Raw genomic sequence first — 26,524 nt, 5'->3', positions numbered from 1 at the left:
TACTGATGCAACCTGACACCACGCTGCTCATCCATTATAAATGTATAAATACTTATGGGTATGTGGGTGTCTTCTGATACCTCAGGGAGATGGATGCCCCGGCCTTGCATAACTCCAGGTCACCTATGGGCAAGGTGTAGTACCTGTCACTTGACCCTCAGAATCAGCTTCATTGCGGGAGATTCCAATGATTCTAAAGGCTTTGGTTTCAACAACGTGAAGCCGAGCTAGGTGTGAGGCAGGAGCACCAGCCCAGAGGGGAGAGCAGTACTCCATTGAGCTGCGGATGAAAGCCTTGTATGTGGTGAGGAGCTCAGGTGTGCCAAGGAAGGACTTCGCACGACGGAGGATGCCCAGTCGGCGACTGGCTTTGGAGGCCAGCTTGGAAATGTGGTTTTCCCAGGAAAGATCATGGCAGATAGTGAGACCCAAAAGCTTGAGTGACAGAACTTCTTGAAGAGGATTGTTCAGAAAGTAGATGGGAGGGTTGTCCAGTCGGTCTTTTCGGAGAGACAAAGTGAGAACGTGAGATTTGTCAGGATTGAAAGACATGTTGCAGTTGTTTGACCAAAAAACAAAGACTTCCGCTTTTATTTATAATAAAAAAAGTCACTCGTGTCTGAAGGAAGCGGTTTAGTTTGATATTTTTAATATGAAATAGGCAAAGCCTAGAAATGAATGAAACCCTTGAGAATTACCTTTTAGAATTACCCTTTAAATCCATTAGAATTACACTTTAGAACCCTTTAAAATTACCCTTTAGAATTAAACACGGTGGGTTAGAAAGGTTTTTCTTCTTCATTATTTTGGACGGATGGATGGAAGGACATAGCCAAATATTGAAGCGGCTTCACCGTGTAAAAATAATAATATAAGGAGAGAGAAGAGGATTAAATAAAATTAAAGGTGATAACTTCGAGTTAGCATGTAAGTTATGTTGGGACATTTCTCACATTGTGGATGTCACAATGCAATTATGGTAAATCAATAAACTGGTCGGTAGCTGGTTTATGACCAGCTTAACAACTACAGTATTAAAAAGATAGATGTATCTCTCTCCAAGAGCAAGGCTCATGAAAAAGAAAGGTTAGATCGGCTGTGGGGTAGGGGGCAACAATTGGGCACACCAGCAGGAGAATACACAAACAAGACAGGGAGACAGAGAGAGTGGGGGAGGGAGGAAGAGAGGGAGGGAGAGTCAGAGAGGGGGAGGGTGAGGGACATTGAGAGAGAGGGGGAGAGAGGAACATGGAGAGAGAAAGAGAGAGACAGAGAAAGAAGGATGAATTGATTCGATTTTGGTGAAGTTATGGATCCGGATATGAGAATTTTTTTTCAGTGATTCACAATTGAGAGATTGGACCAAAAATGATATATAGCAAATCTCAAAACGTTTTGGACAGGTTATGCCAAAACTTGGTGGATGAGTTGGTTAGGCGATAAGAAAAAGCCGATTAGGTTCTGGTTCACGTCCGGATGCAAATCCAGCCTATCTGGAATACAAAACATAAACTGTTCAGCCCGGCAGAGGTATGCGCTCTACCGAATGCTGTTCTAGCTATATAAGGGTTTAAACCCATGGAGGAGATTACTTACCTGCAAATTGGAGATATGAGGTTTTCATGGCTCTTGCATGGTATAACTGGTAGATAGCAGTCGCCAGGCTTATGGCACCGTGTCAGCACACAAAGCCTGCCACGTGCTGTGCACACAAATATCAACCTGTGGCAAATCAAAGTATTGGATATTGTCGTGGGAAGTGTGGGAGGGTGGTGAGGTGTTTCACGGTAAGCCAGGCCAGCTTGCACCAGTGGGAGGACATCCGGTGCACGCAGAGGCAACTTATTGCGATGATCCCACCAAGCAGCCTGCAGAGAGTCCTTGTCAGCCTCAGCAGGAGTCTTCATAATTCCACCTAAAACAGGAAATGAGTCATAATGGTAAATCTTCAACATTTTGACATGCACATGTCACTTAGAATGGTGCTTATAACCGTAACCGCATTGACATAAATTTCAAAGTGCAATTTCTTGTCCACTTTTGATTGCTGAAGGTTGTTTTGTGGAGTTACCGGTATGCTTTGCAATGAATGAGAAACGCAACCACTTTGGAGTCCGGCTCTCGACGCAGAGCAGGGTGATTGGTTGGCATTCAAGTCCAGTTTCCTCGAGGACCTCTCGGCGCAATCCATCTGTCAGCTGCTCTCCAGGTTCCAGATGTCCAGCTGGCAGATACCAAAGTCCACGACAATCTGGCTTGGCCTCTTGGATCATAAGCACTTCACCCTGTTGTCCAGGCAACCGAAATACTCTCTAAAAGTTGCCATTCACAGGAAGTGGCTCAAATAAATTCAAACAATTACCGTAAAACTTCGACTATAACGTGCCTCTGTGCATAACGCGCACCCCCAACTTGGACTTTTGTCACGATGTAAAAAATCTATAGACCTATATATAATACGCACCCCCATGTCAGCACTCAAATGAAAAAAATAATGACGTAAAACGTTATTACATCCGTCAAAAATGGTGATGTCCATCTCAACCACGACTGTCGGCCACAATTTCGTAATAGTTGAACAGAGCTGCGCTAATGAAAGAATATCACGGCAGGTCAAGGAACTAAATTTACGACAGTCGGTCGGTTGGAGGAGGTAGAGAAACATGTGAAAAGGAGAGTTGTTGATTTGAATAGAAAAGTTCGAATCAATAATCCAAAGGCAATTTTAAACAATCTAGAGACACGTGATTGCTTAAGGCAGCTTCAAACACAATATGTTATTGTTCCAATTGACAAAGCAAATAATAATATTGCATTTGTATGTAAAACATTCTACATTCAAACACTTTTGGAAGAATTGGGCTTAGACACTGGAATTTCAAAGACGTACAAAATAAGTAACGAGGACAAAACAGACTTGATACAACACCATACAAATCACTCAACGGTGAGAAGACTGCTAGTTCCGGATAAACACCATAAATTACCATTCATTTACTGGATCCCAAAAATGCACAAACACCCTTGTAAGATGAGGTTCATCATCGCAAGTAGAGAATGTAGTTCGAAACCTTTGTCGGGCAGTATAACAGCGGCAATGAAACTAATCTATAAATGCTTAAAAAACTACCATGAAAAAGTGAAGTTTTATTCTGGTATTAAGAAATTCTGGATCATTGACAATTCCAAACCGGTAATCGACAGTGTCCACAACATTAATAACAAGGGTAAAGCAAAATGTCTTTCAACCTTTGATTTTTCCACATTGTACACAAACATTCCACATAACAAGCTGGTAACCGCATTGGACAGAGCAGTAGATAAAGCATTTGCAGGAGGTAATAGAGTATACATTAATGTATATCAAAACAGAGCACACTGGTCTGTAAAGGATAATCAATATTCATGCAGTTTTTCAAAAAGTAAACTCAAAGAAAGAATTCGATTTCTGCTGAACAACAGTTTCTTTACATTTGGCAACAAGATACTCCAGCAGACAGTGGGCATACCCATGGGTTCAGATCCGGCCCCTTTCTTTGCAAATTTGTTTCTGCACATGTACGAATTTGATTGGGTCCAGAACATGTGCAGGAATAAATTAACAACTGCACGAAGATGCGGAAACGTCTTCAGGTTTATTGAAGATTTGTTGGCAATTAATGATGGATTTATATTTGATCAGCTTCATGATGATATATATCCAAAATAACTTGAATTAAAAAAGGAAAACCAAACTTCCACTTCAGTTTCCTTTTTAGAATTACAAATTGATATACATAATAATAAATTTCACACCAAATCATTTGATAAACGAGATGCATTTCCATTCCACATTGTCCGAATGCCTTTCTTAGACAGCAACATTCCCAAAAAGCTATTTTATGGTACGGTTGCAGGCGAAATAATTAGGACTGTGAGAGCAACCAGACACAGCTCTGAACTGGTCAATAAATTACAACAATACAACTAGTCAGACGTATGTTAGCACAGGGGGCTGCAGTTGGTAGATTAAAACAAGTTTTCTTTAATATCACAAAAAGACACCAAATCGAATTAGTGAAATACAATACGAATAGTAAAAATATTATTCATGAGATCTTTATGTAAATACAGTGCAATATAATAATTAAATATACTACAAATCAATGTTGCTAGGAATCAGTGGTTGCTAGGATACGACAGCATGCCAAAAACCGTTATAAATGACAGTTTGAACATTCGAAGTGTACAATATAATATTATTGTTGCGGAAAACGGAGTACCGCACTCCCCTTAGGGGGGGGGGTTAGTATATGGGGGAAGAGACAAGGGGAAATGACATATTCAATGGGGAAAAGACAAGGCCGAACGGATGTGAAGGAAAAAAGGCAAGGTAGGAAGAACAGGATTTATTACTAACTATTATGTACACAATCAAAGAAACCAAGGGAGATGGAAAGATACGAAAATAAAGACAGAAGGAGTAAGACACAGTGCAAATATTAACTTACCTAAACAGGCTTAACTTGTACCCCAGACAACATAAAGGACGGACGACAATCAGACTTACACGGGGAATGATGATAGGAATGAATGGCAGGAGGTGGATGGCTGGACGGACGAGGAGGTGGGATCACAAGGCGGGAAGGATGCGGGTGGTTGGTATGATCGCGCGGCTCGAGGTGAGCAGCCGCCGACCCTCCTCAATCGTCTCTGCACGGCAGCGTTACTTCGCGGCCACAACTGCCGTCAACGCTCAAAGCTGCCGTGGTCAAAGCTGCGGTGGATTCCGCTGCGGTGGGGTGAACTCGAGAAACGAGTCCGAGGTCACTTGGAGCTGGTGGGGGCTTCCTCGGTCATCTCCTTCCTCAATCGTCTCTGTGGTGGCGTCGTGCTGGGGGTTATATAGCCACGCCCTACCAAGCCATGACCACACCTTACCAAGCCGTGCCCACCGAGTCCTGGTTGGGCGCGAGGGCTTCCTGGCTCCACCTCCTGATGACGAGGTGCGGGCCACGCCCGTAATGTAGCTCCTCCCCCTTCTTCCCCGAGGCTTGACCACGTGCGTAATGGTGGCAAAGGCGCTGACAATGCGAATGGCAATGGAAGGTTTTGGGCAATTGACAGGGGATCTATCTTATTTCAATTCGATGCAATGCAGAGTCAACTAATGGGAGCCTTATACTAACAGCCTTATACTTATACTAACATATAATAAAGAAATAACTATTTAGAAGGGTATATGGTGGCCTACGTGCTTGCGATGGATTAACTAAGAGGAGGACCTTTGACCTTTACACTACGGAGGTATTTACAAGGAATCATTACACTTACACAGGGTGATATTTACAACAATTACACAGGATTCTCAAATCCACAACATTATATTACAGTACAATATAATACAAGTACAGTACAATATTGTTGCGAATATGGAATTTGGCCTCCATATCCGCTTGTAAATATTCCCCTATTTTCTCCAATACTCCCCAACTTTCCCCAGTCCCCCATTCCCTAGTCCCATTGCATGTAAATAACAATCAGTAGAGCCGACCTTCCCCTTATTCCCCCATTAAATGTCGTGCCCAGGTCCACCGCACCACACGTAGACAACTTTCGGACATCTTCCTAGTTATTCTTAATCTATGTCAGTTAAGGCCTCGTTTCCATTAATTATGACTCTTCGTTGCACCAGAATGTGATTATATGGCACCAGTAGTGAGTTTAGGACCTTTCCCATACCTCCTCCCATCTTCTTCCCCAAACAACAACAATAACAACAACTACAACAACAATTACAACAACAACAGAGGGGATGGCGGCGGAGCGGGGGAGGATGCGTCCTCACACCGGCTCGATTAGCTCCAGACCATGCGCTCCACGGGGTTACCCCGAAGGGGCTGGCTGTCAGCTCCTCGTCGGGGGCGGAGCCAGTAACCCCCCCCCGCACGCACCCAATGAGAAGCAACGTGCCGATTCCACGAGGCGGAGCTAACGAGCCGAGGGCGTGTCACTCCCCGCCGGATATACGCGGCCACGCGCCGGATGTGACGTCAGATTCGCCCCCAGCTGGAGAAAGACGGACCTGCGAGCGCTGAAACGGATGCGCCTGAGTTTGGAGAGGCCTGAGAAAGAACGTCACCTCTGAGCGCTGCGACGAGACCTCCCCGCATCTCTGGACCGAACCGTGTACCCTGCTTTGAGCCAAGAGTGCACCTTGAGCCATCGCTATCTGCCTTTCCTAGCCATCAAACCCCGTGTGAGCCAGCGTTGTCCCGTTTATCTGTCGTCTGTCTAGGGTTAATATAAGAGTGTGTCTAAGTGCCTGTCTTTCTATGCTGTCCCTCTTGTAGTTGTAATCTAACCTTCCGCCTTAATATAACCTCCTCCGGAGGTCTTGAGAACTGAACCCCTGGTGTCGTATTGTGTCATTATAACCCAGCCGGGTGTCTTCTTTTTCTTATTGAGCCAGCGTAGCGCGACTTCGTCAACGTCGAGTATAGTCGGGTAATTTGTGCGGACACGACGGCCATTCCGCTCGGCCCACCTTAACATCAAAGTCGTGTCTGTAACAATTGGTAGTCAGGAGATGGGATTCGAACCTGGGACTAAATTTATTTAGCCCAAATTTTGGACACCAATTGTGTTAGTACTGTAACAATTGGTGTCGAGGAGTGGAATTCGAACCCGGGACTAAATTTATTAGGCCCAAATTTTGGGAGGGAAAATCGATTCGGAGCGCGTACTGCGCTCGACGAAATTATAACGAAAAAAAAAAAAAATTGGATTTGTTTTACGAAACTCGAATTTTGCAAGTCGCGCTATGGCGGATCAAGACAGCTGGGGTCCGGTAAAGGAGAGTGAGGTAGGGTCGATCCAGGACCAAAATGAGGGACAGGAGGAGAGCGAAGCAGTGAGGGCGGCAGGTTCGCAAAATAGCGCCGTCACGCACGAAGAAGCGGGCGCACAAAATGGCGCCTCGCTGGTCACCGTGCCCGCGACCGAAGTAGCGCCGCTGGGAAGATTGGAACTTTTTTTTATACAAATGACGGCCCTTATGGAAAAGAATAGTGAGCGATTGGAAAACCAAATGGGGGTAATGGGGAACCGGATGGATGCTCAGAGTGAGCAATTGGGGGTAATGAGGGACGAAGCGAGGGCTCGGAGTGAGCAATTGGGGGTAATGAGGGACGAAGCGAGGGCTCGGAGTGAGCAATTGGGGGTAATGAGGGACGAAGCGAGGGGTACCAGTGAGGGGTTAGACAATAATTTTGAGGAGTTAGACAAGAAATTTGGGAAGATAGACAATAATTTTGAGGGGTTAGACAACGGGATAAAAGAAGTGAAAAATGGGTTAATGGGGGTAGAAAATAGAATGGCTGCCCAGGAGAATCAGATAGAGGGAGTGAAAAATGGGTTAGAGGGGTTAGAAAACAGTATGGAAGGCAAATTGAGGGACATGAGGGACCAAGCGGAAAGGGAAGTTAAACAAATGGAGCAGCAGATAGAGGGGGTCAGAATGGGGGTAGAAACCAAACTGGATGCTCACAGGGAGGAAATGGAGCAGATGAGGGTGGCATCTGGGCAGGAGATGCAAGTGATGGGAGAGGAGATCAGAAGAGGAGTGAGTGAGGAGGTCGGAGGAGTGCGCGAGGAGGTGAGGCACTGTGAGGAGCACATGGAGAAGGAGGTGAGAAAGGGGACTGTAAAGTTACAAGGGGGCATAGAGGACCTGACGCAGGAGGTGGAGCAGCTGACGGTGGGACAGACGGAGTTAGTGGAGCAGGTTCAAAGGAACACTGCGGTATTAGGAGGGTTGAAAGCGACACAAAACGACATAAAAAACGACTTGATAGCGACAAAGAGGGAATGTCAGATGGTACGTGAGGGACTGACAACGAGGTTGGACGAGGTGATAGAGGTAATGGAGACGAAGGACCGGCAGGTGAGGACGCACATGGAAACGGTCAAGGTAGCCTTGGAGGACGAGCTTGAGGAGACGTACCGGGGAATAAAAGAGGTGAGGCACAAATTAGAAGAAGTGGAAGAAGGGGTGAGCGAAATTAAGAAGCGACGGAGAGGAGATAACAAGGAGATAAAAGAGGAGATAAAAGAATTGGTCCAAAGTCTGTGTTTGGATCGTGATGTGCTCATTAACCGGATGAGGGATTCGCAGGTGATGGAGGAGAAGCGAAGAGGAAGAGGACCCGGTGTAAGTGGTGACCAATATGGTCGTGCGTATGATGCGCCAGGGGATTTAAGAAGCTTGGGGGTCGAGATGGACCCGGGTGTTCGTGAAAGGCCGTTGGTGAGGTGTGCGACAGGTCTGGTGTGCGAAAAAGGAGGTGTGCAAGAAAGTCCGACTCTGGGGTGTGTGAGGAAAAAGTGCGTGCCAAGGAGTGAGTGTGCTGGCGAGAGTGAGTCGGTCGTAGCGCGTGTGCGAGGGAGCACATGGAAGCGTGGTGTGGTGAGTGTTACAGAGGGTGTGACGGGAGAGTGTGCGCAAGAGTGTGCGCGAGAAAGGTGTGTGACGGACAGGTGCATGAGGAAAGAGTGCGCTGTCAGAAGTAAGGAAGAGTGTCCACCTGTGGTGAGTGTTACAGAGGGTGTAACGGGAGAGTGTGCGCGAGAAAGGTGTGTGACGGACAGGTGCATGGGGAAAGAGTGTGCTGTCAAGAGTAAGGGTGAGTGCGTTGTCACGAGTGGAGGTGAGAGTAGTGAGAGTGACAAGGAGCGTGAGTTGGTTGTGACAGGTGAGCGAGGATGTACACCTGGGATGGAAGGATGCACACCTGGAATGGTAGAGCGTGAGTGGGAATGCACGCTGGAGTTGGTGGTGAGGCACGTGGTTGGGTGTGCGAATGAGGGCACACCTGTGATTGTCACAGAGGAGGTGACAGAGGAGGGGGCGCGAAGCGGTGTATTGGTGAGGTGTGCGACCAACGAATGTGTGCCAAAGTGTTCGGTGGTCAGGTGTGTGACCAAGGCTGTGAGTGGAATGAGGGTACCTGGGTGTGTAAGGAAGGGTACGAGGAGCATGGGCACAGCTGGATGTGTGAGCAAGGAACGGGCTGCGGGGTGTAAGCATGCAGGTGAAGCATCGACATTAAACGGGTTAGAGGTTAGGTCGACTTTTAGCCGAATCGGGCCCTCGGTGCGTGCTGGGCCTCGCTTTGAACGGCCGCGTCCTTGCTCCACTAGGCGGAGCGGGCGGCCCGATAGAAAGGGTCGTCATGGCGACCACTTTTTGTTGAGGCATTCCGGCAGGTCGAGATCGGGACATTGGATGGCTCCACGCCGAGGTGATGCGTGGGATCTCGGCCCGGGTAAGCCCCCGTCCCTGCCCCGAATGCCGGACGCATCCAGCCGCAGGCACAAAACAACCAGCATCCATTGCTTGGCTTTACGAAGCCGGGCTTTGGACAGGAATTGGCGCACCGAGAGGCAGTAGTGAGTAGACTGGGTGATGAGGTTAGTGTTTTGGACCCAAAATTAGAGAAAAACAAAATTTGACGATTGGCAAGGGATTGGCAGTAGTGATTGGCAGATGATGGGCAGTGATTGGAAAATTTTTGAATTGTTGGATTTGGACGAGCGAAATTGGTAGTGAGAGACCCCCGATGTGGTGGGATGGCAAATCCACCATCCCTCACAGGTGGGGGGCAAAGGAGCAATAGCTTATGGGGTGTATGGCAGTGAAAACTAGCCCGGGTGGGTTAGGATATTGTGTGTAGGGATCTAGCGAAGATGACAGTAGGTAACGTTAAGTTTAGTTAGTGACTGATACCTGTAGTAGGGACGCAGGTAGTTTAGTGTGGATGATAATGACGTGGGAGCGCAATAGTTTAAAGGGACGACTGGGAAGCGCAAGTTTCAGAAGGGAGTAGTTAGCTGAGATGATGCCGTGTGTGTGAGGATTGTACAGGTGTGATTGCACAGGTGTGCAACTGGACAGGTGTGTGGAGCAGTGTGTGAGTAGTGGGTGTTGTGGATCAGCGCGAATGCGCTTGGGGAGAGAAGGGTGCAGGTGGCACCAGGTGCGAGAGCACAGGTGTGCAGGTACAGGTGTGTGGAGAGAGTTGGAGTAAGTGGTACGGAGAGGTGTGCATGGTGCGAAGGTGTGGATGGGGGAAGAGTGGACCCCTTTCACGAGTACCCGGGGCGGGTAGTGTAAGTGTTAGGTAGAGGGTACAGGTAAATTGTGGTTGGATATTGGCATTTGTGGTGCGGTTGCAGAATGGTGTTGTGAATGGGTGCATTAGTGTTGTGGAAATGGCTGGGCGTGTAGCCTGTTAGTGTGTGTAGTTGGTTGGGCACTCCACCACTGTGAGGATGTCGGCCAGGTGAGGCCGCAGGTGGGCTCTGGGAGCCGGTAGAGTTGTGGATGGGGCCCGAGGATCCGGAGGATGGACCCGGGTAGCCCAGTGCCAGAGAGGGCACCGAGTGGGGAGAGTGCCAGAGGGCCTTCCCCAGGTAGTTAGGTTAGGGCAAGGAGCAGGTAAGCTCGGAGGCAACTGCAGTGGTGGAGGTGTGCAGGTGGGTAGACCCACTGGGAGAGGTACACGCCGCAGCCCAGAAATTGTGCGAGGGCACCGGGAGATGAATCGGGGGAGTGAGACCCCAAATTGAAGAGCACCACAGTTTGGCCAATGGGAATTGGTTTTTAGAACCCATAGTGTAAGAGGGCCAATGGTTTGGCCGGAGAAAGACCCCGGGTAGTGTAAAGTTGTTAAAGTCATTTAGGAAATAGTTAGGATTAATGAACCTGTCGCACCATACGCAGCCACTTACCTGTGGTGATGATGATGACTCCACACCTGTGTTTTCTTTGTTTTGTGCAGGAAATGAGATTGCTGTGGATTTGTGAGACGCATCACGACGTGGATGAGACATTGGGGTGATTCCATCTCTCCCTCCCTAGGAGGGACTGATGATGAATTGGTAATGGCAAATTTTGATGTTGAGTTGAAAATGGCAAATTTTGATGAGAGTTGAAAATGGCAAATTTGATTGGTTAGGAGGGAGAGAAGACGAATTTGGTATATGGGAGGAACGGGGAAGACAGTAGGGATGTTTGTCGATTTGTAAAGTAGATGTTTATGGGTAGTGTTGTGTTTTGTGGATGCAGTAAGGGGTAAGGGAGGGGCCATGTAGGTTACCTGGTGGGGGGGGGCGTACGATAGGAACGTACCTGTCTCACCTGGTTCCCATGTGCCCCCAGTGTGCATCACCTTACATTGCGTGCACTTTTGCGCCCTTACCACCTTACTCACTTGTTTCTTCTTTTGTCTCCCACCTCCGAGGATCTGGCTTTGGGGTAGAGAGAGAGGAGAGAGAGGTGCTGGCTGCGCAGTTGTGGGCCTGCACTTTCGCTGTTTGCTGCCGGGATCGATACACCATATGGACCGCAATGTTTGTGGCCACCCACAATGGACCGCAGTTCGTTTGCGGCCAAGCACCACCCGGGGATGGACCTATGGGTCAACGTGGCACCTATGCCATAAAGGTGAACCACTGTTAATTAACACCAAGTGCACCACAAGAAGAGCAAGAGACACCTGCAGGGTTAGGGGTTGTCGAATTTATTTTTATTCCAATGAACAATGGTGACTGCACCGATTGGTGGTGGGGTGGTGCTGTTGATGCTCGGGAAGGGTGCTCTGCACGTTATTAAAGGCCGTCGGCCACAGAGCACTCGTGGGTTGGTGTATCGATGTTGGCAAGCGCGCTCTCTCTCTATGCATAACATCTGCATGTGTCCCTCCAAAAACAGGTCCTGGATCGTAGTGTAAATAGCAGCGTAGTCTTGTAAATAATGCTCCCTACCGGCTGTATGTTTAGTTTGAGAATTCTTTCCGGATTCGGTTATCCTGTGGGTGTGTTTCTGTGAGGAGAAGGGTGCAACGTCGCAGGGGGACATATTTACTCATTTGTGAATATCTGTAAAACTGTCGCACTCAGGGTAGAGTTAATAGTAGAGGGAACTACATTGCGTGCCACACTAAAGTAGGTAAAAATTTATCGGGTCGGGACGCCCCGAGGGTAGAGAAGGGTGCAATGTTGCGAATATGGAATTTGGCCTCCATATCCGCTTGTAAATATTCCCCTATTTTCTCCAATACTCCCCAACTTTCCCCAGTCCCCCATTCCCTAGTCCCATTGCATGTAAATAACAATCAGTAGAGCCGACCTTCCCCTTATTCCCCCATTAAATGTCGTGCCCAGGTCCACCGCACCACACGTAGACAACTTTCGGACATCTTCCTAGTTATTCTTAATCTATGTCAGTTAAGGCCTCGTTTCCATTAATTATGACTCTTCGTTGCACCAGAATGTGATTATATGGCACCAGTAGTGAGTTTAGGACCTTTCCCATACCTCCTCCCATCTTCTTCCCCAAACAACAACAATAACAACAACTACAACAACAATTACAACAACAACAGAGGGGATGGCGGCGGAGCGGGGGAGGATGCGTCCTCACACCGGCTCGATTAGCTCCAGACCATGCGCTCCACGGGGTTACCCCGAAGGGGCTGGCTGTCAGCTCCTCGTCGGGGGCGGAGCCAGTAACCCCCCCCGCACGCACCCAATGAGAAGCAACGTGCCGATTCCACGAGGCGGAGCTAACGAGCCGAGGGCGTGTCACTCCCCGCCGGATATACGCGGCCACGCGCCGGATGTGACGTCAGATTCGCCCCCAGCTGGAGAAAGACGGACCTGCGAGCGCTGAAACGGATGCGCCTGAGTTTGGAGAGGCCTGAGAAAGAACGTCACCTCTGAGCGCTGCGACGAGACCTCCCCGCATCTCTGGACCGAACCGTGTACCCTGCTTTGAGCCAAGAGTGCACCTTGAGCCATCGCTATCTGCCTTTCCTAGCCATCAAACCCCGTGTGAGCCAGCGTTGTCCCGTTTATCTGTCGTCTGTCTAGGGTTAATATAAGAGTGTGTCTAAGTGCCTGTCTTTCTATGCTGTCCCTCTTGTAGTTGTAATCTAACCTTCCGCCTTAATATAACCTCCTCCGGAGGTCTTGAGAACTGAACCCCTGGTGTCGTATTGTGTCATTATAACCCAGCCGGGTGTCTTCTTTTTCTTATTGAGCCAGCGTAGCGCGACTTCGTCAACGTCGAGTATAGTCGGGTAATTTGTGCGGACACGACGGCCATTCCGCTCGGCCCACCTTAACATCAAAGTCGTGTCTGTAACAATATAATATTATTCATGAGATCTTTATGTAAATACAGTACAATATAATAATTAAATATACTACAAATTAATGTTGCTAGGAATCAGTGGTTGCTAGGATACAGCAGCATGCCAAAAACCGTTATAAATGACAGTTTGAACATTCGAAATAGAGTTTGATATAAAGGTAGGTGGTGTGGTCATGCTGTTTGGTCGATTGATGTGTTTAATGGTAAGATATGAATGATTTAATGATATTATCTTATTATGGAGTATGTAAGGAAAGTTATAAATATATGATAACACATTAAATCCTATTGCAAGTAAAGTTGGAATAAGTGATGTTGCATTGATGGGTTGACTGACTGCCTGGACGCAACTGAGGTTGTGGATCCACTGATTTACCATCAATTGATGTGGATCCATGATCGAGTTTGTGGATCCGCCGTTTGGAGAGGTCCTGGGCTGAAAGAATTGAAACCTCGAGGAAGAACGGTGCCCAGCTGATGATCCGTGCAGTCGGGAAACTAGTCAGTTGGTTACAGGTTAAGGTTCTTGCTTTAGGTGGAGGAACTATGTTTGAGGTTTAAAATTTAAATAAAGTTGAATATGGGATGTTGTAAAATTAACATCATTTACAACAATCCTTTAAATTATTTAAGTTTAGGAACAACCGATGCTGTACAATTAATTAAGTGTGTGTGTGTGTGTGTGTGTGTGTGTGTGTGTGTGTGTGTGTGTGTGTGTGTGTGTGTGTGTGTGTGTGTGTGTGTGTGTGTGTAAGAGAGGGATATAATTGTGAGGAACAGAAATGAAAAAACGAGCGACAAAAACTTCTTCTTCTTCTTCAAATAAAATTAACACCTTACGTTAAGACTGCTGAGACCCCTCAGACCTTTGACGACCCTTTAATTCCCCCAAGACCCTTCAGACCACCAAGACCCCTGAAGACTCAAAATACCCTGAAGACTCAAAATACCCTGAAGACCCCAAAGACCCAAAACACCTCAAAGACCAAAAATACCCTTCAAGGCCCTGGGGCTCAAAAAGACCCTGAATAACCAAAAACCCAAAAGACCCCGAAGACCCAAAACACCTTGAAGACCCAAAATACCTCGAAGACCCAAAACACCTCGAAGACCCAAAACACCTCGAAGACCCAAAACACCTCGAAGACCCAAAACACCTCCAAGACACAAAACACCTCGAAGACCCAAAACACTCCAAAGATCCAAAACACTCCAAAGACCCAAAACACTCCAAAGACCCAAAACACTCCAAAGACCCAAAACACCCCAAAGACCCAAAACACTCCAAAGACTCAAAACACTCCAAAGACTCAAAACACTCCAAAGACCCAAAACACTCCAAAGACCCAAAACACTCCAAAGACCCAAAACACTCCAAAGACCCAAAACACTCCAAAGACCCAAAACACTCCAAAGACCCAAAACACTCCAAAGACACAAAACACCCCAAAGACACAAAACACCCCAAAGACACAAAACACCCCAAAGACACAAAACACCCCAAAGACACAAAACACCCCAAAGACACAAAACACCCCAAAGACACAAAACACCCCAAAGACACAAAACACCCCAAAGACACAAAACACCCAAAACACCCCAAAGACCCAAAACACCCCAAAGACTCAAAACACCCCAAAGACCCAAAACACTCCAAAGACCCAAAACACCCCAAAGACCCAAAATACCCTTAAAGGCCCAGAGGATCCAAAAGACCCTGAAGACCCAAATGGTGCCGAAGACCTAGAAGACCCAACATACCCAAAATACCTCAAAGACCCAAAAGACCCAAAGGAACCAAAAACTCTGAAAACCCAAAAGACACCAAAGACCCAAAGACACAAATAACCTCAAAGACCCAAATCACCCCGAAGACCCCAAAAATCCAAAAGACCCAAAAGACTCAAAAGAACCAAAATACCCAAAATATCCCAAAGACCCTTAAAGACCATTTAGACCCAAAATAACCTTAAATACCCCCAAAGAACCAAAATACCCCAAAGACTCTTAAAGACCCAGAGGAAACAAAAGACCCTGAAGACCCAAATGGCCCTGAAGACCCAAAGCACCATGAAGCCACAAAAGACCCAAAACACCATGAAGACACAAAAGACCCAAAGACACTGAAATGGTCAAAGATGCCTAGCCTCGATATTGTATACAAAAAAAAAAAAAAAAAAAAAAAAAAAAAAAAAAAAAAAAATCCCTCTGAAACGACGTGTGGTGAGGCGCACGGAGCGCCCCGAGTCACGCTAGTATATATATAATAAATATACATATATACACACTTTGTACATATATACACACTATAGGAGGAACCAAGTAATGCTCTAGAAAAGTTCATATAAAGGGACGCCCTACATCTGGCAACTAAAATACATTAACTTCATGCAGCTGTATGAATCAAATTGGCGCTCCTTTATATGAACTTTTTTAGAGCATTACTTGGTTCCTCCTTAGAACGCATGGGTAGTTCAGCATGCACACAAGATTTTTTGAATGTCCCCTATTTTCTGTTATTTGACATTTTCTGTAAGCTACGGAATGTCCCTTCTTTTCTATCCTTTGCCACATGGCACATACCCTTATATAAAGGGGCCTTTTCTATGCCCCTGGCAGTTTACCCAAGAATTACTTTGGCAATGCACTGGACACACTGGGCCATGACCACAACCCCTTAGAGTCGGTGAATCGGTAGTGTCGACCTTCCAGGACGTACGTCCAAGTACCTGATTATTGTGTCAATATCCAGTTAGATCCAGTAAAACATGCCGAGCTACCTTTCTAACACATGATTTACGGCTGGCGAAACATACACCGCCCAGATTCATATACACCACCCAGATTGTTATACACCGCCCAAATTCATATACACCACCCAGATTGTTATACACCGCCCAGACTCTTATACACCACCCAGATAGTTATACACCGCCCAGATTCATATACACCACCCAGATTTTTATACACCGCCTCGACCGAGGAGCACATGGTCTCACCTTTTCGTTAAATATAAGAGTGTGGCGGACACAAAAGCCCACTGGCGTGGTGACATCATTCCACGCACCAAGTGGGCGGTGGCCACGCCCGAGGGGTAGGCGTGGCCTCATGATATACACCGGGCGACCAGCCCGGAGCATTTTGAGTGTTACAGTGTAGTCTTACAATAAAGACGTTTATATGTTACCGCTTGTCCGCTTCCTCCTTGCTCACAAGCAGCGCGCGTAACGCCGCGCTTTACTGGTGACCCTCGACGTTGGATCTGCCGTAGCGATCCTTCTGAACACGACGCCATTGCAATGGCCAACGACAAGGCAATGGCGATTAAACTTCCCGAATTTTGGGAGGCCCAGGCCGAAGTCTGGTTCGTTCAAGCCGAAGCCCAATTTCAGCTTCGGTGCCTCACCAACGACGACCTGCGCTACTGCCATGTCGTCGCCTCCCTCGGGCCCGGCACGGCCGCTTGAGTTGTGTCCGTCCTTCGCCACCCACCGGACGGCCACAAGTACAAGGCACTCAAGCGGCTACTCCTAGCCACGTTCGGCCTCACGGACGACGCACGGGCCGACCGCCTCCTGGATCTCCCCGAGCTCGGTGAGACGCGCCCGTCGGTCTGAATGGACCATATGCTGTCACTGTTGGGCGACGAAGCCCCCGGTTCGCTATTCCGGGCGCTTTTCCGGCGCCAACTTCCAGCGCAGGTTCGCCTCGCGTTGGCCGGGACCGAGCTAACGGAACCCCGAGCATTGGCCGCCAAGGCGGACAGGTACTTCGCCGCTTCGGACACGCGGGCGAGCGTCGGCGTGGCCGTCACGGCCCTCGACGCTGATGTTCAGCAGCATGTTCCACAGCATCAGCTTCTACAGCGCGCTGATGTTCAGCAGCACGTTCCACAGCATCAGCTTCTACAGCGCGCTGATGTTCAGCAGCATGCTGATACGCACCTCGTGAACGCCGCCACGCCCCGCCCACCGCCGCGGCGAAAACCGCCACCGCGGGGAAACCCGCCAACTCCACCGGCCTGGCGGAGCCAGCCGCGCTCCTCCAGCTCCACCACCTGGTGCTGGTTCCACGCCAAGTTCGGCCACGAAGCTCGGCGGTGTCATCCGCCGTGCTCCTTCAACGGGTCGGGAAACGCCCGGGCCGGCGCTCAATAGTGGCGATGAGCGCCGGCCGTTCGAGCAGCCTGCTGTTCATAACGGACACCTTCTCCGGGCGCCGTTACCTGTGCGCCGACACGCCGACACGGGAGCGCAGGTGAGTGTCATTCCCGCCGGCACGTCAGACAAGCACGCCGCGGGTGGGGGCCCCGCGCTGCTTGCCGCGAACGGGACGCCCATCCGTACGTACGGAAAACGCTGCCTCTCTCTGCGGTTTGGAGGGCAGGTTTTCCGATGGACGTTCGTCACCGCCGACGTGCCCATGGCACTGCTTGGCGCGGACTTCCTGTGCGCTAATGGGCTCCTGGTCGACGTCAAGCGCAGACGGCTTGTCCAGGCCGAGACGTTCAGCTCGCTCGCTTGTGCGTTGCCCAGCTCAACGAGCGGCTTGCCAAGCGGCTTGCCGAACGATTCGGTTCCGGCCACGTTGGTCTGTACGCTTCCGGCAGCGGACGCATTCACCCGCCTCCTCGCCGGCTTCCCGGCCCTCACGCGGCCCACCTTCTCGGCGGGGGCCGTCAAGCACGGGGTGGCCCATCACATCCCCACCGTCGGGCCACCGGTCTACGCCCGGGCACGCCGCCTCGAGCCGACGAAGCTGGCGGTGGCAAAAGCGGCGTTCGCTACCCTGGAGCGACTCGGCATCGTTCGGCGCTCAGAGAGCGCTTGGGCGTCGCCGCTGCACATCGTGCCGAAGCCCGGCGGGGGATGGCGACCGTGCGGGGACTATCGCCGTCTCAATGACGCCACGACTCCCGACCGCTACCCCGTCCCCCACATTCAGGACTTTTCCGCCCGTTTGGCGGGCAGGTCCTTCTTCTCGAAGGTGGACCTCATACGCGGCTACCATCAGGTCCCCGTCAGGCCGGAGGACGTCCCGAAGACGGCGGTCATCACGCCATTCGGACTCTTCGAGTTCCTGCGCATGCCCTTCGGTCTGAAGAATGCGGCTCAGGCGTTCCAGCGACTGAAGGACAGCGTCCTGCGCGACTTGGATTTTGTCTACGTCTACCTGGACGATATCCTCGTCGCCAGCGCGTCCCGCGAAGAGCACCTACACCACCTCCGCACGCTCTTCGAACGCCTGGGCCAGCATGGCCTGATTGTGAACCCCGCAAAGTGCCGGTTCGGCGCCGCCACAATCGATTTTCTGGGGCACCGTGTCACCAGGCACGGAGCCGTCCCCCTGCCGGCCAAGGTGGAGGCGGTGAAGGGGTTTCCGCGCCCCCGCACGACCAGAGGGCTGCAGGAGTTCCTGGGCATGGTGAACTTTTACCATCGGTTCCTGCCCCGTATCGCCCAGCTCCTGCGCCCCCTGCACGAAGCTCTCCGAGGAAAGCCGGGCAAAGGCGACGTTACCTGGACCGAGCAGATGGACACGGCGTTCACGGGCGCGAAGCTCGCCTTGGCTAACGCCACCATGCTCGCGCACCCGGCGCCCGATGCACCGATCGCCCTCACCACCGATGCCTCGGACTACGCGGTGCACGAGCAATGGGTGCGTGGAGCTTGGCAACCGCTGGCGTTCTTTAGCCGGCAGCTTCGCCCGCACGAACGCCGTTACAGTACCTTCGACCGCGAGTTGCTCGGACTTCACTTGGCGGTCAGGCACTTCCGCCATCTGCTCGAGGGCCGGGCGTTCACTGCCTTCGTCGACCACAAGCCGCTGATCTTCGCGATGGGCAAGGTCACCGAGCCATGGTCGGCCCGGCAGCAGCGTCACCTCTCGGCCGTGTCCGAGTACACGACGGACATCCAGCACGTCGCGGGGAAGGACAACCCGGTGGTGGATTGCCTTTCCCGGGCCGTCGCCCACGCAGTCCACCTCGGCATCGACTATGCCCGGATGGCAGCGGACCAGGCCGCTGACCCCGACGTCCAGGCCTTGCGGACCGCTGTCACGGGCCTCCGCGTCACCGAGGTGCCGTTCGACGGCGCGGGCGTGGCCCTCTTGTGCGACGTCTCTCTCGGGCGTCCTCGCCCCATCGTGCCCGCGGGCTGGCAGCGCCAGGTGTTTGACGCCATCCACGGCCTGTCCCACCCGGGCGCGAGGGCCTCCCAAAGGCTGATCGCCGACAAGTTCGTCTGGCATGGCCTCCGGAAGGCCGTCTGCGGCTGGGCCAGGACGTGCCTCGCGTGCCAGCACGCCAAGGTGCACCGGCACACCCAGGCCCCGTTGGCCCCGTTCACGGTGCTGGAACGCCGGTTTGACCACGTCCACGTGGACCTGGTGGGACCTCTGCCCCCCTCGCGGGGTTTCACCTACGTCCTCACCATGGTGGACCGCACCACCCGGTGGCCGGAGGCCGTGCCCTTGGCGTCGACAACGGCGGCCGATGTCGCGCAGGCTTTCATCGCCACCTGGGTCGCCCGGTTCGGCGCCCCCTCAGACATCTCATCCGACCGCGGCCCCCATTTCACCTCGGAGCTCTGGGGGGCGGTTGCGCAGGGGCTCGGGGTCCGGCTGCACCGAACCACGGCCTACCACCCCCAGGCTAACGGCCTGTGTGAGCGATTTCACCGCTCATTGAAGGCCGCGCTCCGGGCCACCCTCCGCGACGGCGGCTGGGTCGACAGGCTCCCCTGGGTCCTGCTGGGCCTCCGGACGGCGCCCAAGGAGGACCTGCGCGCATCCGCGGCGGAGTTGGTCTTCGGGCAACCGCTGCGGGTGCCGGGCGAGTTCCTCCCCGACTCCACAGCACCATGGTCCGCGGCACAGCAGCGCTCCGCTCTGCAAGAGACCGCCCAGAGGTTCGGCCCGGTGCCAACGGCATGCCACGGGCACCCACCGACGCACGTCGCCCCGGAGCTTCGCACGGCGGAGTACGTCTTCGTCCGCCACGATGCCCATCGGACACCACTGCGGCCCCCGTACGACGGGCCTTTCCGCGTGCTGGAGACCGGGGCGAAGCACTTCACCCTGGACATCGGCGGTACTCCTGACCGCGTTTCGGTAGACCGCCTCAAGCCGGCCCACCTCGATGTGGACCATCCACCGCCAGTGGCCCGACCCCCACGTCGGGGCCGCCCTCCTGCGGGCGGACCCCCGGCACCGCCCAGCCCCGCCGCCACGCCGCCCCCCGGTCCTGCACCCATCCCAGGGGCAGCCAGGGGCATCCCACCTGGCATCCCTGCACCCCGGACGCCGCCGATCGCCAGGGGGCGCTTCGGCCGGGTCATTCGTCTGCCCCGCAAACTGGCCCTCCAGGTGCGCGGGAATTCTGGGGGGGCGCGTGTGGCGGACACAAAAGCCCACTGGCGTGGTGACATCATTCCACGCACCAAGTGGGCGGTGGCCACGCCCGAGGGGTAGGCGTGGCCTCATGATATACACCGGGCGACCAGCCCGGAGCATTTTGAGTGTTACAGTGTAGTCTTACAATAAAGACGTTTATATGTTACCGCTTGTCCGCTTCCTCCTTGCTCACAAGCAGCGCGCGTAACGCCGCGCTTTCGCGCGTAACGCTGTAACGCGCGTAACGCTGTTGTACACCGCCCAGATTCATATACACCACGCAGATTTTTATACACCGCCTCGACCGAGGAGCACATGGTCTCACCTTTTCGTTAAATATAAGAGCAGCAACGATGTAGCAAACTGTTTTACGGAGGATTGGCAGGAAGGGTTGGATGCGTTCTTGGCTTTTACTTTTAGTTGTATGGACGGTCCAATCGTGCACGACCAGCCCGTTCCCGCTCAGCACCGCGGTGAGCGCCATCTCCAGCACCTCGGCTTCGTTCGTTCGTTGTACCTCTTCCTCACACTGTCGCTCCATCTCGGTCTCTTCCTTGCTCGGTACCTCTTCCTTGATGTGGATGACATCACAGCTCACCGCTGATGACGCAATGATCGCGGTCTTTGTCTGCAACTAATGGAGTTACCAGAGCGAAAAGACAAGGCGCGGCCGTGCCGAGCTTGTGCGACGTTAAGCCGGCTGTTCCGTGTGCTTGCATTCGATGGTGGATGTTAAAGATCGCACGGGGTCTTCGACAGAGTGAGGCCGTTGTGTTCTGGTGGGTCATGTGATCAAATTCCGGCCTTGATTATCACTGGGATAAGCAATGGCAAACCACCCAATGTTTACAGTGCCGATGACGCTGCAATCAAAGAGCCCGGGCTTACGTGACTGAACTGATTGAACAGAGTCCACTGATTAAAGCAAAAATAAATCCATTTGGATAATAAAAACAATCGTAAACGTTTTCACAAAGAGAAGATAACATGTATTTATCGAAGGGAAAGGAGGGATTTAGTTGGAGAAAAACAAACTTCCGGGAAGCGCGCTCTCGCACTGCGCATGCGCAGATTTGAAAGTTGGTGCGTTTTGTACGTTATACGTCACATGATGATGACGTTTGTTGTTGTGGTTGTTGTTGTTTAAAAGCGGCATACGATAATTTAGCAAACACATTTAATTTGATTTACCAGACTCTTTACAAAGCACAGGATGGGTTATAGCCTATACTGGGTGGTTTGCCATTGCCTTCGCATCGTTGTTTGTCCGTGCTCCATCCTGTTTTTTTTACAATTTTTAGTCATTGGTGTGGCCTGACTCGGCCGAGGTTCGAAGTACCGACGTCACAGATGCAGCGGACGCTCGAACCATTGCGTCTAATCAAACGCATATCGTGTCTCTTTAAACGGGCCACGCCCACTGCGCTCTGACACGCCACGCCCAAAGAGGCGGGACACGTGCGTGGTGCTGGTAAAGCGAGTCAGCGACGTCTCGCCGGTGCAGTGGTGCTGCAGGAGTGCGTGCAGGTGTTATCGGGCCTAGCGAGCCGAGGGAGGGAGCGGCCTTCACACGACATGGTGTCATGGATGATATCTCGGCTCATGGTGTACGTACCGTAGAAATGGCGGAGGCTTGTGACGTGCGGCCGTTATATCGTGGGAATATTATCCGCAAGTTAAAACCGGTTTACCTGTTTTGATTATGGCACCGTCTCCTCATGGCGCGGCTCTCGGTGGTTAATGAATAATGATCGGCGTCATAACGACGGTTTATATTGCATTCACCATTCATTTCTGGTTGATGATTGGTCGTGCCTGGGTTACCTGTTTGCTTGTCTTGAGCCGTGTCCGTTTCTATGGGATGTACGTGATCTGGATGTTAAAACTACTCGTTTAGTTTTACTTGTTGGATGTCTTACCCTAGGCCTAACTAACCGAATGGAGGTTGAGAGTCCTTCTCCCATTCCCCACTCACTCCCACATCCATGTTTCCCCTCCTCCCACCCTCTCCCCATTTGTTTTCTAATTTTCCTCCCCAGACCTGTACCAACTCTGCCCCTACATCCCCCACTTACCTCCTCCGACGCTTCTTCAACGCCCCTCCTCCACCCCAATCTGCCAGGACATACCTGGCACCACCACACCTCCACACCTCCACATATCCCAAACATGACCCATGTTGATGTTTCTATTTTCTTTTTTAACAACTAATCCTACCTTTCCTTAAAAGTCACTTCATTCGTCGTTGCCCTCTTTTCAGAATATTTGCAAATACTGACGAAGAGAACTCTGATAAAGGGTTTGTCAATGTCCTTATCTGAACCTCTGGCTCAAGATGTGGGAAAGTCAAGTTCATATCCCATGTACTGTACTTTTTGTACATTGTCTGCTAGTGTACTTGTGATTCCTGTGAAATGTCCTTGTCTTGCATGTGATGGGATGCCATTGATGTCTGTTCATGCCCTTGTCCTTGCCCTTGTCCTTGTCTTGCATGTAACAGGATGCCACTGATGTCTCCTAATGTCCCTGTCTTGCATGTGGTGGGATGCCACTGATGTCTGTTCATGCCCTTGTCTTGCATGTGACGGGATGCCACTGATGTCTGTTCATGTCCTTGTCCTTGTCCTTGTCTTGCATGTGATGGGATGCCACTGATGTCTGTTCATGCCCTTGTCTTGCATGTGATGGGATGCCACTGATGTCTGTTCATGTCCTTGTCTTGCATGTAACAGGATGCCACTGATGTCTCCTGATGTCCTTGTCTTGCATGTGACGGGATGCCACTGAGGTCTGTTCATGTCCTTGTCTTGCATGTGACGGGATGCCACTGAGGTCTGTTCATGTCCTTGTCTTGCATGTGACGGGATGCCACTGATGTCTGTTCATGTCCTTGTCTTGCATGTGACGGGATGCCACTGATGTCTGTTCATGTCCTTGTCTTGCATGTGACGGGATGTCACTGATGTCTGTTCATGTCCTTGTCTTGCATGTGACGGGATGCCACTGATGTCTCCTAATGTCCCTGTCTTGCATGTGATGGGATGCCACTGATGTCTGTTCATGTCCTTGTCTTGCATGTGACGGGATGTCACTGATGTCTGTTCATGTCCTTGTCTTGCATGTGACGAGATGTCACTGATGTCTGACGTCTGTTTATGTCCTTGTCTTGCATGTGACGGGATGTCACTGACGTCTGTTCATGTCCTTGTCTTGCATGTGACGGGATGTCACTGATGTCTGTTCATGTCCTTGTCTTGCATGTGACGAGATGTCACTGATGTCTGACGTCTGTTTATGTCCTTGTCTTGCATGTGACGGGATGTCACTGACGTCTGTTCATGTCCTTGTCTTGCATGTGACGGGATGTCACTGATGTCTGTTCATGTCCTTGTCTTGCATGTGACGAGATGTCACTGATGTCTGACGTCTGTTCATGGCCTTGTCTTGCATGTGGCAGGTAAACGCTCTTCAATGACCCTTCGATCGCAGTTTTAAACAAAAACCAATAAAATGACCTTTACACTGACTGCATTCTAAGGGATGTGTTTTTACAATCATATTGTCCAATCAGGTCTCCTACAGGGATGCAGCCAACATATGAACCATCACAAGAATAGACCGAGCAACACCCGTAAGGCTTGTTCGAGTCTGGGAGTGGTCAGGTTACTCTGACCACATTATGGACACGTTCAGCTGCCTGGCATTAATATTTACTGACCTGCCATATGTCCGAGGCATCTCCATGTCTCGATGCTTTTAAAATCTCTGCCCCAAGGGGTTTTCGCTGTGTCCTAATTCCAGTGAAAATTTCATGTTCGGCCCTTGTATCTCCAGTCATGGATGAGGGATATGAAAGTTTGTAGGATGACAGTAATTAAATAGGCTTTGTCTGCTCATATACTGTATTGCTTATAATGTTTCGACCGTATGGGACTGTCTAACGCAAACCAACCTTCGGCTGTTCCGTTGGATTCTTTGGCTTTAATTTCAGGAAAACATTGGTCGTCCAGGCTCTACATATCCATTTATTTAGCAATAATGCTCGATTTGCAATACGTTACAAGGATGGGATCGTATCTGTATTAAAAACATTTAACAAGGTAAAAACTTGATAGTAACTACCTGGCTGGACTGTGCTGAGGTAGCGCACTTACCTTTGAGCCGTCTTGTCTGGAGTTTGATTCCTATCGACTATAAACTGCAGTATTGGTGTTTCACAGACCGTCCCTTTGTTGGATATTAAGCTGGCTGATCCTTCTGCTGGCATTAACAGGTCGACGTTAAATATCCCACGGCGTCACTCGTAAAGAGTAGGTGAGGTATCACCAGTACCCTGAACAAATTAGAATTTCCTGCCACTTTCAGTCGAACTTCATGCCTGACAGGCGGCCAGGTGATATCTCCACCTGACCCCATGATGTGCGATCTATTGCCGAGGTGCTCAATGGTAAGTTTTTGGGGTGCGTTCTGATTTTTTTAAAGACTACCCAAATTCGAAATGGTTTTCAGTACGAAAGGATTTCTCTATCAAAAGAGCAACTGTGGATGATCAATTAGTGATTTTTATCTCGCTTCATCAATGGTTACCTCTGCCACCAAAGGTGGATGGACGTTATGTTTTCACCCCTGTCTGTCTGTTTGTCCGTTTGTGAACAAGATATCTCAAAAAGTTGTGGAGGAATTCGGACGAAATTTGGCAGAGATGTGGCGTATGTCAAAAGGTAGAAATGATGAGATTTTGTGAAGATCCGGATCCGGCTACTATAATTTTTTAAAGTGATTCTTCCCCATTGGGAGATAGGGCCAAAAACTATACATAGCAGGATATCTCAAAAAGTTGTGGACGGATTTGGGCGAAACTTGATGGAACAGTTGGGTGTCTGACAAGGACGATTCGATTCGATTTTGGTGAAGATCTGAATATGGATTCGGATATGAGAATTATTTAATTTTTAAAGTGATTCTTCACCATTGGGAGATAGGGCCAAAAACTATATATAGCATGATATCTCAAAAAGTTTTCGATGGATTTGGACAATACTGGTTTGACAGGTTGTGTGTGTGAGACAAGGAAGAATCGATTCAATTTTGGTGAAGATCCAGATCCGGATCCAGCCAGTGGAATTTTTTAAATGATTCTTCACCATTGGGACATCGGGCCAAAACTATTATATAGCAGGATATCTCAAAAAGTTATGGATGGATTTGGACGAAACTTGTTGGACAGCTTGTGTGTGTGACAAGGAAGAATCGATTCAATTTTGGTGAAGATCCAGATCCGGATCCAGCCAGTGGAATTTTTAAAATGATTCTTCACCATTGGGAGATAGGGCCAAAACTATTATATAGCAGGATATCTCAAAAAGTTATGGATGGATTTGGACGAAACTTGTTGGACAGCTTGTGTGTGTGACAAGGAAGAATCGATTCAATTTTGGTGAACATCCAGATCCGGATCCGGCTAGTAGAATATTTTAAGTGATTCTTAACCATTTTGTGATATGGCCAAAAACGAGGGGTAGTTCAGGGTATGAAAGACTGGACCTCTGGTGGGTGATTCGTGTGATTGATTTTGATTAAATGTGATTCTGTATTGTGATTTTCTGGTCTACTCTGAGATACAAAGCGTAAACTGTTCACCAGGTGGAGGTATGCTCTCTACTGAGTGCTGTTCTAGTTTAATCCTGCAATGGTGTCAGGGAAAAAAAAATTATATGGGGTCAAAGCGACAGCTTTTCTGGCTAACCCCCACTCTAGCGGGGAAAATGGCCTTAAAACGATCATTCATTCATTCATTCATTCATTCAAAGCGACAGATCCTTGCAATTTATTTGGACCAAGACTGACTGATTTTAACTTTTTGTTAAGAAATCGATTATTATTAAAGGACAATGATCTGGTTCCTGTATTGCGATGGGTTACTGGAAACGTTCT

General features: G+C 50.1%; 2 protein-coding genes across 4 annotated transcripts in view; one reads left to right on the top strand and one right to left on the bottom strand.

The window, feature by feature from the left end:
* The window catches only part of NUDT18 (nudix hydrolase 18), a 29,116-nt gene extending 7,457 nt beyond the window's left edge, over positions 1-21,659 (bottom strand). The window contains exons 1-3 of one of the 2 annotated variants that reach the window (XM_068103817.2): positions 20,916-21,659; positions 2,072-2,285; positions 1,597-1,915 (exon numbers count right to left, since the gene is read on the bottom strand). In XM_068103817.2, coding sequence (XP_067959918.2) covers positions 1,597-1,915; positions 2,072-2,285; positions 20,916-21,131 — 749 coding nt within the window. In that variant the 5' untranslated portion in view covers positions 21,132-21,659. Of the gene's footprint in view, positions 1-1,596; positions 1,916-2,071; positions 2,286-16,194; positions 16,425-20,915 lie in introns of those variants that run through there. The other variant, XM_078766462.1, reaches the window with a different exon arrangement.
* A 230-nt stretch (positions 21,660-21,889) lies between these two features.
* Positions 21,890-26,524, top strand: part of REEP2 (receptor accessory protein 2) — a 44,747-nt gene continuing 40,112 nt past the window's right edge. Inside the window, exon 1 of one of the 2 annotated variants that reach the window (XM_078766463.1) lies at positions 21,890-22,197. In XM_078766463.1, coding sequence (XP_078622589.1) covers positions 22,166-22,197 — 32 coding nt within the window. In that variant the 5' untranslated portion in view covers positions 21,890-22,165. The remainder of the gene's footprint in view (positions 22,198-26,524) is intronic. The other variant, XM_068103816.2, reaches the window with a different exon arrangement.

The sequence above is a fragment of the Myxine glutinosa genome, chromosome 12, assembly GCF_964187855.1.
Source record: "Myxine glutinosa chromosome 12, kmMyxGlut1.1, whole genome shotgun sequence".
Taxonomy (NCBI): domain Eukaryota; kingdom Metazoa; phylum Chordata; class Myxini; order Myxiniformes; family Myxinidae; genus Myxine; species Myxine glutinosa.
Note: the sequence above shows the minus strand (reverse complement) of the source record. Positions and strands in the feature narration are given on the sequence as shown.